Below are 18,730 nucleotides of genomic sequence, written 5' to 3'. Positions count from 1 at the left end.
GTAATCGGCCCCTTTCGGGGCCACCAATTTTATAACGTAGGAACAACACGTTCCATGAAAAGTAAATTAAGTGATCAGTGTTAGTGGCCGTGCAGTGAAGTGAATATTCGGTACATTAACCCGGATGCACTTGACGTTGCGATCCTTACCTTCGGGTGGTGTTATACCTGCGATCAGCTGAGCAGTGGGCGCAACCCTACCATAAATCTTTTCGTCCACCGATGACCAGGATCGGCACAGTGACCTACTTAGTGACACAGGTCTCCGTAAAGGAAGGAAGGGAAGGAAAGGAATGCCCATAGGGGTGAGTGTTATTTAATTTATTAGTGATTATTAGGTGTAGAAATAAATTCTGTTCGATTTTAGGGTTCAATAACAGTTTGATTTAAAAAAAATAAAATAAAAACAACTCAATCATCGAAATAATTTCCATTATTGTTAATTACCTTTTGCCAAATTTCTGATAGCTTACGAATATCACTGCGATAGAAATTCGGATGCTTTATACCGATTATGTAAATCCAGTCTGAAAGAATTTATTCATACACCTAATATTATTTTTTAAATTTAGTTAGGTTGGCCGTGATTAAACTACGGATTTTTACCTCAATAACAAATTATGATCACTTGTCACACTTTTTTGTTACATTACCTTTTCGTTTATGCCTTATTTGAAAACGAAATTTGCGTATTTCTTATCCTCTCACTTCAAACAATTATTATTTAAGATTCCGCTTTAAAGTAAAACTGTGTAACGCGATTTCCTTCGGTGCATGCCGACTTGCTTGTTCATACCTTCGTAGTACAAGCGCAGCCGCCTGCCGCGTAGCCAACGCTACAACGGGAGCTCGGGCGGAAGGCGCGCGCTCTGATTGGTCGGGGGTTTTTGTTAATATCTCGTTAACGAAGCTTCGGACAATATTTTCGCTAAGGAAAAAGTTGTTTCAAATCACCCCCTGAGTCACCCCTTTCAAGGAACTCCGACATTTTTGGGACACCCTGTATAACCTCTACGAAAGCCAGATTGGGAAGGCGGAATAGCGTTGCAAGAGTCAAAGTGCCTCTGCAGTTGTGCAAAACAAAGTTTTTCAAGAACCTTGGAAAGGAAAGGCGTAAGAGAAATAGGACGAAGAGAATCAAGGGTGGTGGCATTAGCGGACTTAGGAATAGGATAGACAAAATAATGCTTCCAAGCAGCGGGGAAGGAGCCTGATAGGACAGAAAAATTGAAGATATGTAGAAGAGAATCAAGGCAGTAAGGAACACAATTAAATATCATGATGCCAGAAATATCATAGGGGTTGGAGGAGGTAAGTTTTATGCCTTTGAAAATAGAGTAAAGATCGCCAAGTGAGAAAGGTGCAAAAGTAAAGCTAGAGGAAGCAGAGGACTCGCGCGTCTGGGATAAATAATAGGAAATGAGCTCGGGAGACACAGAGGTAGGAGGTAGAGAATCGAGGAAGTGATTGTTAATAGCAGAGGGATCCGGAAAGGAATCAGGAACAGAGGAGGAATGTGATGGCCTGTGAAACCCAGCAGTAGACAGAAAGTGCCAGAAACTCTTAGAGGAGCCGAAGCGGGAAAGATTCTTGAATCTGGGCCAGGGTGAGACAGACGAAACGATTTGGGAATTTCTCGAGCCGAAAACCACAGTCGACAACCTCGACGCGTACACCCGAAACGCAGCAGGACTGCTATCGCATGAATATTTGCAAATGTTCTTCACCGATACCAAGGAACTGATCGACAACGTGTACGGCGTGTACCTAAGCGACGATGAACAGCTGATGATCGGTGATTCCATGCTCACCATCGGCGAGATCGACAACCTTAGCGTGAAGCGATACGCGGGCACTTGAGGTTTGTATGAACTGCTGTTCATGCGAATACCTAACGATCGGGTGTACACGAATGCTGATCTCGAAGCGTACCGCGGTATCTTGTTGTCTACGAACGCGCATAAACGGGACCATTCAGCTAGCAAGCCCACGCCTACCAGGCCTACAAGTACAGGAAAATCGTGTCGTTGTTGATTAGCGGAGACCCTAATGGCGGCGGCGAGAGTACGCACGAAGGTCGAGGATTACCCATCGACGATGCGATGACAGTCACCGATAACGCGATCGATTACGTGTAGTGGGACGATCCGAACGAATTGGTCGATAGACTACGATTGCTCGCGGCGTCGGGCGACACCGCACAGTGGGAAAAAATCGGTGCGTCAGCGGCCAAAAATCTATAACATTTGAACGGATGAAGATAAAGTAATAATTCTTTTTGCTTTGTAGTAGATAGGATGGCTCAATAATAACAGGCCTTATAGAAAAATAGAGATATAATATATTGAAAGAACAGGACATAAGAGAATACACACTAATGCGTGACTGCTTAACGCACGCCATCGAAGTCGACTGGTAACTGATCGTCGGAAGGACTCGGGTCCTTCCGACGCCTTCATGTGAGCCTGTTAGCAAAGTTTCGGATCACACGCGTCGCAGGATCGGGATACTCGCGTGGAGGCTGTCTTTGATTTAAGCACTAAATTTAATCTTAAATATAAGTCTATTTACAGTTATATTACAATAAAGAGTTTATGGAGCACAATGATTAAACAATTATTAATTCTAATTTAATAGCAGCGGTACTGGCTTCCCGGCACGATTAGCGAGTTTAATTCTTAAACAGCGCGAAGCACGTGGAATCGGCACGATTCTCGAAGCAAGCAAACGTTTCAAGCAAGTCAAGCAAAAGCAGGCAAAAGCGTTTTAACAAGTGTTACCTCTCGGGTGGCTCGTCGACAAGTAGATCGAGGAAATCTTGCTCGATTTCCTCGAATCCGCGTGCTCTCCCCCTTCCATCGATCGCCGATCGATGGCAGGGAGATAAGATCGATGCTCCACATGAACAAGGGGGGGGGGGGGGTAGAATTTTGCGTCACCACGCCTGAGTTAACTCGGGCTCGGGAGATGGCGCAATAAGTACTATTTTCTTGAACATTTCCCGCCCGCCATTCATCGTTCGATGAATGAATGTACTAAGGTTTAACGTGGATTGGCTGAGACGCTATGGCGTGATCGCTCGCGGCTCGCGGCGCCGCCGCCCGGTCCATGTGGAGATCGTTCATCGATTTAGACCCGGTTGTGATTTAGTGCCGTGTATCTGAAGTGGAATTCGTCGTTTCGGCAGCCTGAACAAAAGGTAAATATATGAGTTTTACAATTGGTCTTACAAATTCCGATCGCGCAGTCTTTACATGTACAACACGCGTGAAACCGTCCGGCCCGGGGATCAACCGCGTGATACGTGCGAGTGGCCACTTGTTGGGCGGCAGAAGCTCGTTCTTCAAGATACAAAGATCCCCAACTCGTGGTTGGGGGTGAGATCGCGTCCATTTATTGCGGGCTTGGAGTGACTGCAAATACTCGCGCGACCAGCTACGCCGAAACTGCAGTCTCATCTGCTGCAGTAGATGCCATCCAGACAAGCGTGACCTGGGGACGTCTTCCACCGGTGGATCGGGAACGGCGAGTAGTGCGTCACCAATCAAGAAATGCCCTGGTGTGAGGGCCGTGACATCTCCCGGGTCGTCGCTCAGCGGTTGCAGAGGTCGTGAATTCCAGCACGCTTCAATTTGGGCAAGCAGGGTCGTCATCTCTTCAAATGTGAGATGCTGATCGTCGACGACCCTCCTCAGGTGGTGCTTTGTGGCCTTCACGGCCGCCTCCCAAATTCCCCCGAAATGCGGGGCTGCAGGTGGGTTGAATCGCCAAGTAATGCCGTCGCCTAGTAGATGGGCCTGCATAACCTCACTTGTGCTGCGCAGAGGTTCCAGGTTATCGCGCAGCTCCCGTGCTGCCCCGACAAAATTGGTGCCTCTGTCGCTGTGGATGGTGGAACAGAGACCTCGCCTCGCGGTAAAGCGTCGCAGTGCTGCAAGGAAGGCCTCGGTACTGTAATCATATACGACCTCCAAGTGGGCGGCACGAGTGGTTAAACACACAAACGCGGCAACATAACCCTTGTGTGTTCGTCGACCCCTGCCTCGGGAAGCCAATAGTGTGAAGGGCCCGGCATAGTCCAAGCCCACTTGTAGAAATGGCCTGGCTGGCGTGACCCGGTAAGCTGGTAAGTTTCCCATTAACTGTTGTCCTGGCGATGCCCTCCAGCGGAGACAGGTGACGCAGCGGTGAATATGGGCCTTGACTCTCTGTCGACCCTGCAATACCCAATACCTTTGTCGTAAAGCCGCCAAGGTAAGTTGCGTCCCTCCGTGTAGCGTTCTTCGGTGAGCTTCGTCAATTAACAGCTCCGTGAAGTGTCCTTCTTTTGGCAGGATGATGGGGTGCTTCTCCCAGGATGACAGCGCAGCGTGCTTCAACCGCCCACCGATCCGCAGTAACCCTTGGGAATCTAAGAAGGGTGTGAATCGTAGTAGCTTACTGCGACTCATAAGCGGGGATCCCTGTTGCAATTGGCGGTGATCCTCTTGGAAGTCCTGACGTTGGATCACCCTGATCCAGTGTAGACGGGCAGCCTCTATTTCAGCAGGCGACAGGCAGGGGCTCCTACCGTCTTGGGTTGGCCGACGTGGTGACCAGCGCAGACACCATGCCGTTACCCTCAGCAAACGCTGCATGGAAGAATAATTATTAAAGAGGTAATTGGGTGCTACCTCCTTATCACTGGTAACTAGATTCGACCGGACTCTGGCCTCCAGGTCTGTACCCTCCTCCTGGGTTGCTAAGTCGGTCAACCAGTGAGGGGGTCCGGTGAGCCAGGCTGAGCCCCTCCACCACAAGTCAAAGCTCGGTAGTTGATTGGGTGGCAAGCCCCTTGAAGCGCAGTCCGCAGGGTTCTCGCTCCCTGTCACATGATGCCAACGGGCGTCCGGTAGCTCTCGCTGGATGTCCGCTACTCGATTTGCGACGTAAGTTTTCCACCTTGTCGGATGACCGCGAATCCAGTCCAGAGTTATCCTTGAATCACTCCACAGGTGTGTCGGGACGCTGTCCAGCTGCAAAGTTCTCTTCGTAACGGTCACCAGACGGCTCAGCAGTGCAGCAGCGCACAACTCGAGCCTCGGGAGCGTGACTCGTTGCAGTGGGGCCACCTTGGTCTTTGCTGTGACCAAATAAACGTGTACTCGGTTGTCGTGGTCCACGACGCGTAAGTACACGACGGCGGCGAAGGCCCTTTCCGATGCGTCGGCAAATCCATGGAGCTCGAGATGCTGGATCCTTGGGTGAAGCCCTAACCAGCGTGGCACGCGGACTTCTGCTAGGCTCGGCAGGTCCGACAGGAACTAGGTCCACTCTCGTTCGGCGGCTGGTGGCAGCGGGCTATCCCAATCTACATTCAACAGCCAGAGGGATTGTAGAAATATCTTGGCTGTTACATTTACCGGCGCCAGCAGTCCCAGTGGGTCGAAGATCCGAGCAATGCGGGAGAGGACTGTGCGACGGGTAACCACTGGGGTAGCGTGATCCTCCGCTACCCGGACTCGGAACTCGTCCTCGCGCACGTTCCAATGGACGCCCAAAGCTGTGTGGAGTGTGCCTTCCTCCCAGTTGACGGCCGATGGGACCTCTTCGCCTGGGAGCTCCTTCTGTAAGGTGGGGGCGTTAGATACCCACTTCCGTAGATTACAGCCGCCCGCCCTGCAGAGCTGGCGCAGCTCGGATTGAATTTCTCGTGCCTCCGTTTTGCAATCGGCTCCAGTCAACACATCGTCCATGTAGACGTCTCGTTCCAGAATAGTCGCCGCTCGTGGAAACTTGGAGCGTTCATCCTGCGCCAGCTGCCGCAGCGTGCGGATGGCTAGGTAGGGAGCACAAGCCAGGCCGTAAGTGACGGTGTTCAACTCGTAGTCGCTTACGACGTCCTCCTCTCGTTGTCGCCATAGCAGCCTCTGGAACCGCCTATCCTCCGGATGCACAAGTATCTGACGAAACATCTTCTCGATGTCGGCAGCTAAGCAGATGCGATGTGTTCGCCAGCGTAGCAACACCTGGGGTAGGCTCGGTAGTAGGTTGGGTCCCACCATGAGGAGGTCGTTCAGTGACTTCCCGGAACTGGTCGCGTAGGAGCCATTGAACACCACCCTTAGCTTGGTGGTAGTGCTGCTCTCCTTGAAAACTCCGTGGTGCGGCAGGTAGTAGCACTCACTCTCTGGGTAAATATGGCTTGTCTTAGACATATGAACTAAGTCCTCGTACTCACGTAGGAACGAGTGATAGGCCTCCTTGAAGTCGGTGTTCCTGCTGCACTTGGACTCCATTCGGTGAAGCATACGGACGGCCCCGGCTCGGGTCTCGCCCAGTCCCCGCGTCTCCTTGAACGGGAGGCGCACCATATAGCGCCCGGACGAAAGACGCTGGTGAGTGGTCGCAAAGTAATCCTCGCACTCCTGGTCCTCAGCATTGAATGTAGTCGTCACCCTCACTTCTTCTTGTTCCCAGAACCGTTGGACCATCGGGACGAGGTCGTCCTCCTTCGTGCACTTCAGCGTGACGAGCCCGCTCGAAGTACGTGGTTCGTCAGAATTAGCAGTGGTAGTAAGGCCGGATATAATCCAACCCAAAGTCGTCTTTTGGGCAATGGGCTCACTCTCATGGAGAAGACGTCGGCACCCAACAGGACATCGATCTGGGTGCCAGCCGTGAAGTCCGGATCAGCCAGTGGTAGACCTTGGAGGTGAGTCCAAACATTTATTTGCTGCTTGACCTGTGGAGAATAGGCCGTAATCCGTGGCTGCACCAACGCCGTGGTGATCTGCCGTGTGCCGTCGCCTCCATGTGGCGTGAACTCCAGTTGGATGCTTCCACGCACTCGCTCCTTTCGCTGGTTGCCGATGCCAATTAAGTGTACATTCGAAGGTTGCCTTGGTAGTCGTAGCAGTTGCACCAAAGCCTCAGTAGCTTGCGAGACTTCGCTGCCTTGATCAATCAGAGCCCTCACTAATCTTGGCTCGCCGTCCGGGGAACGCACTACGATCCTGGCGGTAGCTAATAAAAGAGGTGGGAAGCACACCGCGGCGCGAAGGAGGCTCTCCCTCGTCTCGGACTTCCCCAAATTTACTGAGACTTCCGAAGTCTCGGCTGGAGCACGAATGGAGGTCGCCTTGTGAATCGAGGTATGGTGCCTTTGCTGGCACTCCTGACACCGTTTGTCGTATTTACAGTCGGCGACGCGATGTTTCCTCAAGCAATTAAAGCAAAGGCGTTTAGCTAGCAGGACTTCTTTGCGTTCTTTCGGGCCCTTAGCCTTATAGTCAGCACAAAACAGAATAAAATGACCAGCGCCACAGAGACTGCACTGGTCAGAAGAGCTTTTGGATTTGCTCACCTGGTGAACCTTGGCGTTTTTTTGTGTTCCAGGTGGCTTCGTCGCCTTTCCCGCTGGACCACCACGCTGCTCTTCCAAGGCCTCCACGGTGTTGACGCGTCCCTCTAAAAAGTCCTTCACCTCCTGGAAGGTCGAGGGAGTCTTCGTCTTGCCAAGCTGTGTCTCCCATTCGCGCCTGGATTGGGGATCGAGTCTTTCCATGACCAGATGCACGAGCCATTCGCCGCTGGCATCAAATGGCCTGTTCATAGCTGTGAGAGCTTCCACAGAATCGCACAAAGTATAGTAGAAATTCTTGAGGTCAGGCCCTGACTCTCGTGTAAGCGTGGGTAAGTTAAAGATGGCGGCCATTAACGCCTTAACTGATAACCGCTGGTTATCGTAGCGACCTGCTAGTAGTTTCCACGCCGCTTAGAAATTCTCCTCACGCACCGGCATATTACGTAGGAGTTTAGCAGCATCTCCTGTAAGGGCGCCTTGTAAGTAATGTAGGCGCTCCGCATCCGTCAAGGACTGCTCCTTCATGACGAGGGAGTTGAACAGACCGCGAAAAGATGGCCAATCTCTGTGTTTCCCGTCGAACTCGGGAATCGGTATTCTCGGCAGTGAGGTCTTGGTACGAACGCTAGCGCCTTCAGGCAGAGAGTCGTCTCGGGACAGGCGCTCGACTGTTCGAGCTACGACTTTCTCCAGCTTGGTAAGTTCCTCTAGTTTGTCGACGAAATGGGCCTCTTGTTGGAGGAACGCTTACGTACAAAACCTCCACGCACCGGATAAGATAAAATACCGCAAATTATAGTCAAGGTATCACGTTTCCACAAAATATTCATGAAAATACATCAAGCAGTACTTAGTGGACAAAAATTCATAAATAGTCGAAAGAAAAATATTTACTTACCGTCGACCATTTTAGATTTTTCATTCTCACTGATAGAACATGCAAGTTTTAGTCACAGCGACACATTAAATGGCAATCTGGTCATTCATATGCTCCAATATTGTGAATCGTAGCATAATTTATTCCAGAATACGCGTTGAAACATCAAATCAAAAGCACGCGCTGACATATGCGCTGCGAGCAAGAGTTGGCCATTGGAAGGAGATTACATTATGACCAATCAGTCCTGCATTTGTTTCAAACGACAACTTTCCCCCTGTGCACGGTAATATCTTCTCGAGGAGGATGCTGGTTTCTTGAACGGGACTTGGGCCGAATCAGGCGTCCACATATACATGTACAGACATATGTCACGTTTTCTCTGGTTATTTCGCATTTATGAAATGGAAAAGCCAGTTTGGAGAGGTGTGCGTACTCCAAGTCCCGATACACCAAAATAGCTTATCCCCACCTAACGGATGCAATAAATACCTTTATTGTCCTTAGCTTAGGACCTCTCCCAACCTTTGCTAGAACGACACTCGTTCTTGTGCCTTCAAAGCAGACACATCTCTGTGAATTCGTGATCTACGAACGTTTCTACAGTATTCAATATTGCGTACCGTATTGACGTGACACTGTGACGTGATTTGTACAGCAAAGCGGTTTATAATTCTGATAATGAATCGCAAATTGCTGCTGCGTGCATTGCTGCAGGAAGAAGAAGACGACGATATTCTTCTGCGAGCCTATTTGGAATCAAGGAAAAGAAAAGAAATGCAAACGATGTTACAGACTCGAAGGACCGAGGGTTATTCTCGAATCTTGTTCGCACAAGAACGAGGGGCACCACGCACTAGTTCTTAACGCGTGACCAATTTTATGCTCACGCGGCGAAACGTATTGATTAAAGAGAGAGAGCTATTAATATTATTGTAATGTCGTCACAATAAACGAGGGTGCTTAATAACTAATTGAACTGAATATTACTATTGTAACGTCCCACAATTTTTCGCGCGTTTCCTATTCCCAATTCCACTAGTAAACCTCAAAATCACTCCACTAAAGTCTATCAAACTCAACTTCTACCCCATCTCCTCAATCACCGATCACCTTGATGTTGCACCTTAGCGGTCAACAACACAGGATGATCAATACAAACCTCCACCTCGCTGATGTACCTTAGCGGTCCCCATCACGAGATGATCGTTTCAAAACCCTCTTCGCCTATTCGTCTTACAAGGCACGAATCATTCCCTCCAAAAACAAATTCAAACAAGTCCCTCATTACAAATCCCTCTTAAATCGAGACCAAGTCTCAACCCCCTCTTTACGACTCATGAAGTCCAAGCCACTCTAATAACCCCTTTCCCGTAAAACACCCGAAATCCATTCGATGAGTTGAGTATCTCTTTTCGCAGTCATAAAAACCCCAGAAACCTAATTGCGACGTATATTTGGCGTACGTGACATAAATACGTCTATTAATAGACGTACCGTTTGTAAAAACCCCGGAAGTCCTACTGCGTCTTAAACCGAAATGTGTCAAGGTCTTTACCGCGCGTACCCCACAATACTCCTGTGAAAAGTACATAAATATGAGGTCCTGACAGGCCGAGTTCTCTTTCTTCGACAGAAACCTCTTAGGTAGAAGGCTTTCTTGAAAAGTATATCTTAAAAGTGTTAATATTAAACTCAGTGTTCGACGATCACCGTAAGCCATTTATATTACTTAATATTATTGTGCATATCACCACCATACCATACTATTCTATTATTTTGTTTATAACTGCTTATCGCAATCTTACTATTCAATTATTTCATTTATAACTGCTTATCGCAATCTTACTATTCAATTATTTCGTTTATAACTGCTTATCGCAATCTTACAATTCTATTATTTCATTTATAACTGCTTATCGCAATCTTACTATTCTATTATTTTGTTTATAACTGCTTATCGCAATCTTACTATTCTATTATAACTGCTTATCGCAATCTTATCATATTATTATTATTAACGATCATTATTAAACGACTTATATTGTATCTCATGTCCATATATATATATTAAATGTTATAACCATATTACAAATATTGTGCCAATTCTAAAAGCCCCCTCGCACGATTATAATAACCGATTAACGAAGTTAATAAATCGCTTTGTTTAAAATCTTGCTTCAAGTTGTTTGTGTTCAACCATTAGTTACGAACGTACTAAGATACAAACCAACGAGTCGGCGAAACAGCTGATCGCGGATCGCGAACTAGAGAACAGTGACAGTGTTTACTAACATTCCCTTGCATAGCTGCACGTATAGACGAATTTCTCAAGAAATATTACGAGGAAACTTTTTGTGCCTATGCAACGGTAAATCTGATATTACGTAAACCAAACAAAGTGCTAACGGGTGTTCCCCAAATACGCTCTAGCCTTTAAACTTCCCTGGTCGACTAGTGTGCTGGATTATAGATTCGCGCCTGGCGTTCCTCCCTTCAAAATCCTCAGTGTGCTGGATTCAAGATTCGCGCCTGACGTTCCTCTCTTTCAAAACCCTCAGTGTGCTGGATTCAAGATTCGCGCCTGACGTTCCTCTCCTTCCAAACCCTCAGTGTGCTGGATTATAGATTCGCGCCTGAATTCCTTTCAAACCCTCAGTGTGCTGGATTCAAGATTCGCGCCTAAGTTCCTTCCAAACCCTCAGTGTGACGGATTTAATATTCGCGCCTGGTCTTCCCCCAAAAATCTCAGAGTGCTGGATTTTAGATTCGCGCCTGTCTTTCTCCTTTCCTAATGTCATCGTTCCCAAAAGACCTCACCCGGGACGTGACATAATTTTGGTGACAGCGGTGGGATGCGTCAACTGTTAATAGGAATAAATTCCCTAACATACGGTACCCACAATTGCCTATTTAGCATGTATACAGAATACGTTAGTCCGTGGAAACCAGCCTACAGGAGCCGCCAATTACAAAATTTGACGGCATCTATACAGTGGATGGTCTGTGTTTCCGGGACCATAGTAACAAACGACGAAGGCGACGAAATTTGCTTACATTGCTCCCGACTAGTACCAACAGAAACGGTGACAGAGTATCAAATTCACTACTGCCAAACACCCTATACATTCCCTAATTGCCTAAGGTGCAATAGCGTGATATATCAAACGCGTCCCGCAACCAATTGTGTCGAGTGTACACAGTGGTACTTCCTTTCAAACAGAAATTGAATCACTAATATCCTTTTACCACGAAATTTAAACAACCTGCCTGACGCAACATAAGACATTGATAACTAACATGTGCGATTCACGCCAAAGTCAAAATACATTATATTTCCCAAGCCGCAGGCTGCGGGGCGTTTTGTCAGATTCAAACGCATTAATCTGTGTTTCGGGAGGAGCAGCTACGACCACGGAAGGCGGAAAAATTTGCCTAAATTGCTTTAATTCAAATCGGGTAGAGAATATCATAGATTTTGAGTAGCTGCTGCCGGACGCTTAAACATAGGAAACCTCTTAAATCACCCTAAAATAATAAAATTTACCGAGTTTAAAAATGTCCGAATCCGGTGATACCGACAACCTCCGCGTGCTAGACCAAGACGCGGAGCCTTTCAATAGCGCTATGGAAAACGCCACCGCCGAAATAATGGAACAATTACAAAAATTACGTGAGAAACGAGCCGAAATCGACAATTTGCACATGAGATTTGCGGTAAATTCCGAAACTAAAACGTATACGGGCGAAGGCATCGGACCGCCCGAACCCACGCTTAAAGGTCTTTCCGATAAAATACAGAATATCGAAGCAATGATGAAAAAACTTCTTGCACCCCCGCCAATTGCGAATAACTTTGCTACACCGGGTTCCTCCCGTTTCGATACAAAACCGGTGCTAAATTACAATAAAACTCCTGAGGCATTGAATAGTAATAATATTCCGAACCAGGATCCAACACCCCAGATCACGTTAAAAGACGCCATAGAAACGGTCCCTAACTTTAACGGACATAATATACCAGTGGTGCAATTCGCGAGAGCCTGCAATAGGGCTAAAGCTCTGGTTCCCCCGCAGGCTGAACCCCAGCTGGCGAGGTTGTTACGCAATAAACTGCAGGACCAAGCCTGTTTGGCCGTTGAGGATAGGGTTTTTGACTCTGTAAATGATTTAATTAAACAACTAAAACGTACATTCTCCCCCGCGAAAACGTCAGATCACTATCGAGGAGAATTAGCAAATATTATCAAAGGAACAAATGAACACGTACTAGAGTACATCTCGCGCGTTAAGGATCTCCGATTCGCTATTTTGGAAGAGGATAGGGATTATTATCGCGACTTTGCACGGAATCATCCCGAGGACCTAGACCGTTTGACGTTGGATTCATTTGTGGATGGCCTTCCTCCCCATATACGAACAAGATTATTCCAACATAATTTCGAAACGCTCGATGAAGCTTTTGAGCTAGCTGTACTCGTGGATAAGAAGATTGACAGGGATCGTCAAAGGTTTTCAGAACAAAAGGCCCCGAAATTAACGTGCCAACTCTGCAATAAGACAGGACACGACGCACGGTCCTGCCGAGGCAATCAAAATATAGTTTCACAACCCTTCGAGAGATACCCTCCAAACCGCGTTGTAGGATATGGAAACCCGGCACCCAATCCTCTGGTCCCTTACTGGGACAAAAACCGGCCTCCTCCTTCAAGGCCTACGGAATTACGTATTTGCACATATTGTAAAAAGCCCGGACATTTAATCTCTGAATGTAGGAAACGCTTATTTAATCGCAATGAGAGAAGCCCTGGAACCTTCCAGGAACGGGATTCGGGAAACGCTCTGCCCCTACGGTCAACAGCGGACGCGTACCGTGGAACGGGCCAAGCAGGAGCGCGTCCAATGACAATAGGGCCCTTTACACGGACGGTCTTGCGCGCGGTCCGGCCCGCGGGCCGGCGCGCCACACGCCGCGCGGCCCGCAAAAGTACGTGAGGCCGGATCGTGGCGCTCCTTCGCGCGGGCCAGAAGGTCGTACCCGTCACTACTTAGAGATAGCGAGTTCGGGCTCCCATTTCTACGTCGACTCCACATGCTTTGTACACGATCCACCGCAGTGGTGTATTGTGTTCTACCTGTTCGATGTATATTATCGATCTGCGAAACGATCGACAAGACACGATCGCGATATACGTTCGCGAAAAGTATACAAATTCCTCGATATACCTGGCCTATAAAGGATATCATAAATGCTGTTACTGTAGGGTACACTGAAACATCTGTTTTTACGAAGCTAAATTTGGTTGACCTGAAGGTGCTATAAATTCTAGAAATGGTTTATGACTCAGTTATAACGAGTGTAAAATTTTACAAGGGTACATTAAAAAATGTCCAAATGTTTCCCCGGCAATGCGATGGCAAATGAAATTGCAGTTAACACATTCACTGTTGTGACGATCATAAATATTACTATCAACGGCAATAATTACCATGTCACTGCTTGTTTTAATATAAAAACTAATATTAATAGACAATAAATACATATAGGTATGCAAGTGATGTTATGTCTAAGATAAATGATGAAGAGATGTAATATGCAAGATGTTTTGAAGAAGGGGGGTAGTCTTCTGTTTGCTCGTGATGCAGGTCAAATTTTTCACCCACGCTCTTGCGTGGCGCGCAGCAAGAAAGCACCACAGTCCTGCCCGCGCGCCAGAAAGCATCGCAGTCCTGCCCGCGCGCCAGAAAGCACCACGCTCCTGCCCGCGCGCAAACCTCGAATCCAGAAGAGTTTTCATAAGAGACAGAAAAGGTAGTTAGAAAAGGAAAAAACGATACTTGGAACCAGGCTCGTTGCGCGCCTCAGGATTTCCGACAGTGCGGACGAGTCTGAGGCGCGCGACGAGCCTGGCAGCCGATCCTGGCAGCCAAGACTCCAAACGCAACGCCGTCGATAAGCCGTGCCTCGATGGGTTTCGAGGACTTCGACCCTCGAGACCAGGGGGGCCGTACCATGTTGCCCCCTAAGACGTGGCGAATAAAAAATTCTACATTTCGCACCGGATCTTGGCGAAAGTGACGTGGATCGTTTCCTTATGTTTTCCCGATGAAAATGGTCCAAAAAACGACACAAATCGGATTGTAATTAAGGAATCTTCATAATAAATTGATTTCCATAACTTCGTTAAAAATAGTCCGATTTACATGAAATTTGGTATAATTTTCATTTGAAAAACGTAAAGAATCCATCGGTATCACTTCCATATCGATACGATAAAGAATAAAGTATACAGTTTTTCTGAAACAGGTATGAATCCTTGGCCGACCGCAGCGAATCGAGGTCGGCGACCCACAGTCGAGGGTGAAATATTCATTACAACGTATTGAGAAATTCTTTACTCTTCGTCGTATCGATATGAAAGCAACACTAATGGATTCCTGGCGTTCTCCCAATTAAAATGATCACAAATATCATGCAAATCGGACTACTTTTACACAAACAATACAAATTATAAAAGGAGTAGGCATTCCGTGGTCCGAACGATGACCAGAACGAGCAAAGAACCTAATAAAAAGAAAATAAATATAAGGAAAGTAATCGTAATAAACGTACTAATGGACTAATTTTTGTACCTATTTAAATATTATACGAAAAGGAAAAAACAGCCAAGCCTCTGCTTAAATTTTTTTTAAATGCTGCCAAAATATGTACAAATATAGGCATAAAGTTTTCAATTAATATAATTTGTGGGTTTCTCTGAAAATAATCCCAAATATCGCGCTCCTGTTCAGGCCGTCAAGGTAGAGTGACTCCTTAAGAAAGGGTAAAAAATTATTTGCGCAGCGTTTGGTTTCCGTAAACGGTTCTTGACCTCGACAACAGCAAGCCACTGCTAGTATATTTTCGCGGGGTCCCGCCTGCGCCGTCCTTCCTTCAAATTACAAACGGATCCCTTATCGCTCGAGTATAAACACAACATATTTGTTTGCATGGTTACAAACTTCGTCCATTAGCTATCCGAATAGAGTGATGGATACACAAAAGTACAACTTTCATACTAAACTACGTCTTTGCCATATTTATTTTTTCTGTCTCTTCAGCTATTTCTAACTTTCACTTTTACTCCTTTATAACTACCTACCCGTTCCTTCCGTTTCTGCTTCCATCTACCTGGAATGAAGGGTTCGCACAGGCCTGGTCAGCGTCAGGAACATTTGGCGACCAGGCCTTTGCGAACCGGGGGACAGCTTTCTTTTCACCCTCTCTATGTTTTTTCTGCTTTTTCCTACTTCATCTTTCTTCTATCTTTTTTTATTCACTATCTCTAACTCTGTCTAGTCTTTCCTTTTTAACCGGCGAAAATTCACGGAGCGTACACTTGGTCTCGAACCGGTTATCAGACAACACGTACCGCGCACGCATTTTTACTGTTTTTCCATATTTACTGTTAATTTATTACTGTTAATTGTTACTTTTAATTACTTCTGTTAATTGTTACTTTTAGTTGTTACCATTAATTATTACCGTCACTTGGTATTGTTAATTGTTTCTGTTAATTGTGACTTTTAATTGTTATTTTTAATTGTTACTGTTAATTGTTATTGTTAATTGTTATTTCTGGTTTAACTTCCTTGAATTGTGGTTATTATCGTTACACCAAACCACTTCAAGTGCAAGCCTGTGTGAAGAACGCGGTTTAAAAAAGTGCATCAAAAGTTTTGTCATGTTTGCGGTAAGCAATGACCGGAACTTGGCTGTTGTTGTTGTTGCTGCTGCTGCTGTCCAGTTAACAGTAGCAGACCGAAGAAGAAGCAGAAGAAGAAACCGCCAGGTTTGGGTGAAAAAATACCGCGGAGACTGCAATGATCAGCCTCTTCTTCGAGAACTGCGAGAAAATTATCCGGACGATTATCGGAATTACTTGAGGATGGATTGTAAGGCGTTTGATGATCTACTGGGTTTAGTTCAAAACCGAATCAAGAAAATGGACACCATTATGAGAAAAAGTATCCCCGCAGAACAACGCCTTATCGCTACATTGAGATTTTTGGCAACTGGGCGTTCCTATGAAGATTTGAAATTTACGACAGGAATATCAGCTCCAGCGTTATGCAAAATAATTCCTGAGACATGCAAAGCACTGTATTATGCACTAAGGACAGAGTTCTTAAAGGTAAGGGTAATAATTTATTAATGAAATGATAATTCGCGCTCGTATTGATAAAACTCATATTATTATTATTATAACTCCTATTACAGTGGGGGACAAAATTATGTGGACACCCTTTAAAATCGTATAACTTGTTTAAAATTGGTCCGAACGACTTGATTTTTTTTGAGAAACTAGAAGGATTAATTTGCTAAGTGACGAGTTTCGTCGTTTTGAAAATGATCTTCCCTATTTTTTTTTTTGCAATTCCGACCAATCGCAACTTTTTTCAAAACGACGAAACACGTTACTTAGCAAACTAATCCATCTAGCTTCTAAAAAAAACTCAAGTCGTTTGGACCAATTTTGAACAAGTTATACGATTTTAAAGGGTGGCCACATAATTTTGTCCTGTATATCATTACAATTACTGTTGCTGCCGTTCGTTCGGGTGTTCCCGGCTCGGCCCAGCATAGAGCCTACATTCATTATCGCAGACATCTGTATGGGGTTTTAATGTTTTTAACAACCCTCTTCTCAACGCAGTCGCTATAATGTTGTCGGCATAAATTGCCTGCTCCGGGTCCATCCTTTGTAATTGCTTGGCAATTTTGATTCCCGTAGCTTCATACTCGGATATTTCTATCCGGCTGACAGTCGGATTCTTCAGCGCGACGGCGCAAGTTTCTAAAACTTGCATGACGGCATCATCGCTTCTTTTTTTTTTGCCGCAGCGAGAAATTTGGCCAGCCGGCCGTTTACGGCTGCTTGGACCCGGTTGCGATTCCACTTCTTCGTCCTTTGTACAAAAAAAAACACATATAATTTAATAACATAAGAAATAACAAGGAAATTAAATTTTGTTTATTTTTGTATTGTTTTTGGTTTTGTCATAGTTCCCGAATAACAAGGACGAGTGGAAAAAAATAGCCGAAGGGTTTCATGACAAATGGGATTTCGTCAACTGCGGAGGTGCTATGGATGGAAAACACATCAGAATTGTTCCACCACCGGATTCCGGGGCCTTGTATTACAATTATAAAAATTATTACAGCATCGTACTAATGGCGTTAGTCGATTCAAATTACGAGTTTATTTTTGTCGATGTCGGCAAAAATGGAAGGGTATCAGATGGTGGTGTTCTCGAACACACTGAATTTATGAGGCGTTTAAATAACGGGCAGTTAAATTTGCCGGAGAATAATGAAACAATGAACAATTTAAACTTCGTCTTTGTAGGCGATGAAGCGTTTCCTTTAACTAATAACTTCTTAAAGCCTTATGCTCAAAGGGAATTGGATCATGATAAAAGAATATTTAATTATAGATTATCCCGAGCTAGGAACGTAGTGGAAAATACATTTGGCATATTAGCCTCGCGATTTCGAGTATTGAATACAGCAATTAATATGAAGGTGGAAAATATATCATATGTTGTATTGGCTACCTGCGTTCTCCATAATTTCTTACGGAGACGGAGTGCAGCATATATAACGAACAACAGGAGTAGGCAGGAGGGGAATTATCAAAACGATGTAGTGCAGATGGATAATTTGGAACCCCTTAATCGTGGGAATTTAAATAACTCTGCCAAGCAAAATAGGGACCGTTATAAAGAGTATTTTGTAGGAGAAGGAAGTGTTCCGTGGCAGGAAGATATGCTGAATGCGTATAGAGCGTGAGTGTTTGATGTATGAAGGGGGTATATCCGTTTGAACCCTCGGAAAATGTATACATTTTGTGGATTTTTTTACAAGTCAACGGTTTAATGCACATGTGCCATTTTTTACTATCTTTACATAGTATTATGAACTACTCATAAAAAAAGTTTCAGTTAAGAAACTATTATTTTTGGCAAGTTATGCATACACCACCGAAAGTCGTTCCATTTTAGGGGGCTGATCGGTGGCCCTGAAAACAGCTTTATGTCGTGTGTGAAATCAAAAACAATAAAAAAAATTTATAAAGTATGTCAATAGCTACCGTCCAACGAAGTCGATTTTGAAAATTTTGAAAAATAAATAAATGGTGAGAGATCAAAGGTAAAGTTAGATTTTTCTAAGAGAAAAATCCAACTTTTTTCTTTATAAATAATAAACGGGGACTCGGAATAAAAAATGCCTTCGTTGTACGATGTGGAATGTTATTATGATTCTGCATGCAAAATTGGAAGTGAATTGGTTGAACGTAGTGCGAGTTTTTAGGGCCATCGATTAGCCGTCCAAAATGGAGAGACTTTCGGATACGTATCCATAACTTCCGAAAAACAATAGTTTTTTAACAAAAACTTTTTTTTTGAGTAGTTTCTAATACTATGTAAAGATAGTAAAAAAACGGAAAATCTGCATCAAGCCGTTGA

The 18,730-nt window shown here is 45.4% G+C and overlaps 2 protein-coding genes across 2 annotated transcripts; both read right to left on the bottom strand.

Annotated features, from left to right (window-relative positions):
- Positions 1 to 3,128: 3,128 nt before the first annotated feature.
- Positions 3,129 to 5,217, bottom strand: LOC143377088 (uncharacterized). The gene is made up of 3 exons (XM_076828009.1): positions 5,175 to 5,217; positions 3,439 to 5,121; positions 3,129 to 3,187 (listed from the first exon to the last, which is right to left on the bottom strand). The coding sequence occupies exons 1-3, from the start codon at positions 5,215 to 5,217 to the stop codon at positions 3,129 to 3,131; spliced, it is 1,785 nt and encodes a 594-aa protein (XP_076684124.1).
- Positions 5,218 to 5,302: 85 nt separating this feature from the next.
- On the bottom strand, positions 5,303 to 6,472 carry LOC143377087 (uncharacterized). Its single transcript, XM_076828007.1, has one exon. It carries the CDS (start codon positions 6,470 to 6,472, stop codon positions 5,303 to 5,305), a length of 1,170 nt encoding a protein of 389 aa, XP_076684122.1.
- Between the last annotated feature and the right edge of the window lie 12,258 nt (positions 6,473 to 18,730).

The sequence above is a fragment of the Andrena cerasifolii genome, chromosome 15 (assembly GCF_050908995.1).
Source record: "Andrena cerasifolii isolate SP2316 chromosome 15, iyAndCera1_principal, whole genome shotgun sequence".
Lineage (NCBI taxonomy): Eukaryota > Metazoa > Arthropoda > Insecta > Hymenoptera > Andrenidae > Andrena > Andrena cerasifolii.
Note: the sequence above shows the minus strand (reverse complement) of the source record. Positions and strands in the feature narration are given on the sequence as shown.

Coding starts and splice junctions, on each gene's coding strand:
- LOC143377088 (XM_076828009.1), bottom strand. CDS start 5,217: ATGGATTTGCCGACGCATCGGAAAGGGCCTTCGCCGCCGTCGT. Junction 5,122..5,174: donor AGGGCCTTCGCCGCCGTCGT/GTACTTACGCGT, acceptor ATTTGGTCACAG/CAAAGACCAAGGTGGCCCCA. Junction 3,188..3,438: donor GATGAGACTGCAGTTTCGGC/GTAGCTGGTCGC, acceptor CCTTTTGTTCAG/GCTGCCGAAACGACGAATTC.
- LOC143377087 (XM_076828007.1), bottom strand. CDS start 6,472: ATGGTCCAACGGTTCTGGGAACAAGAAGAAGTGAGGGTGACGACTACA.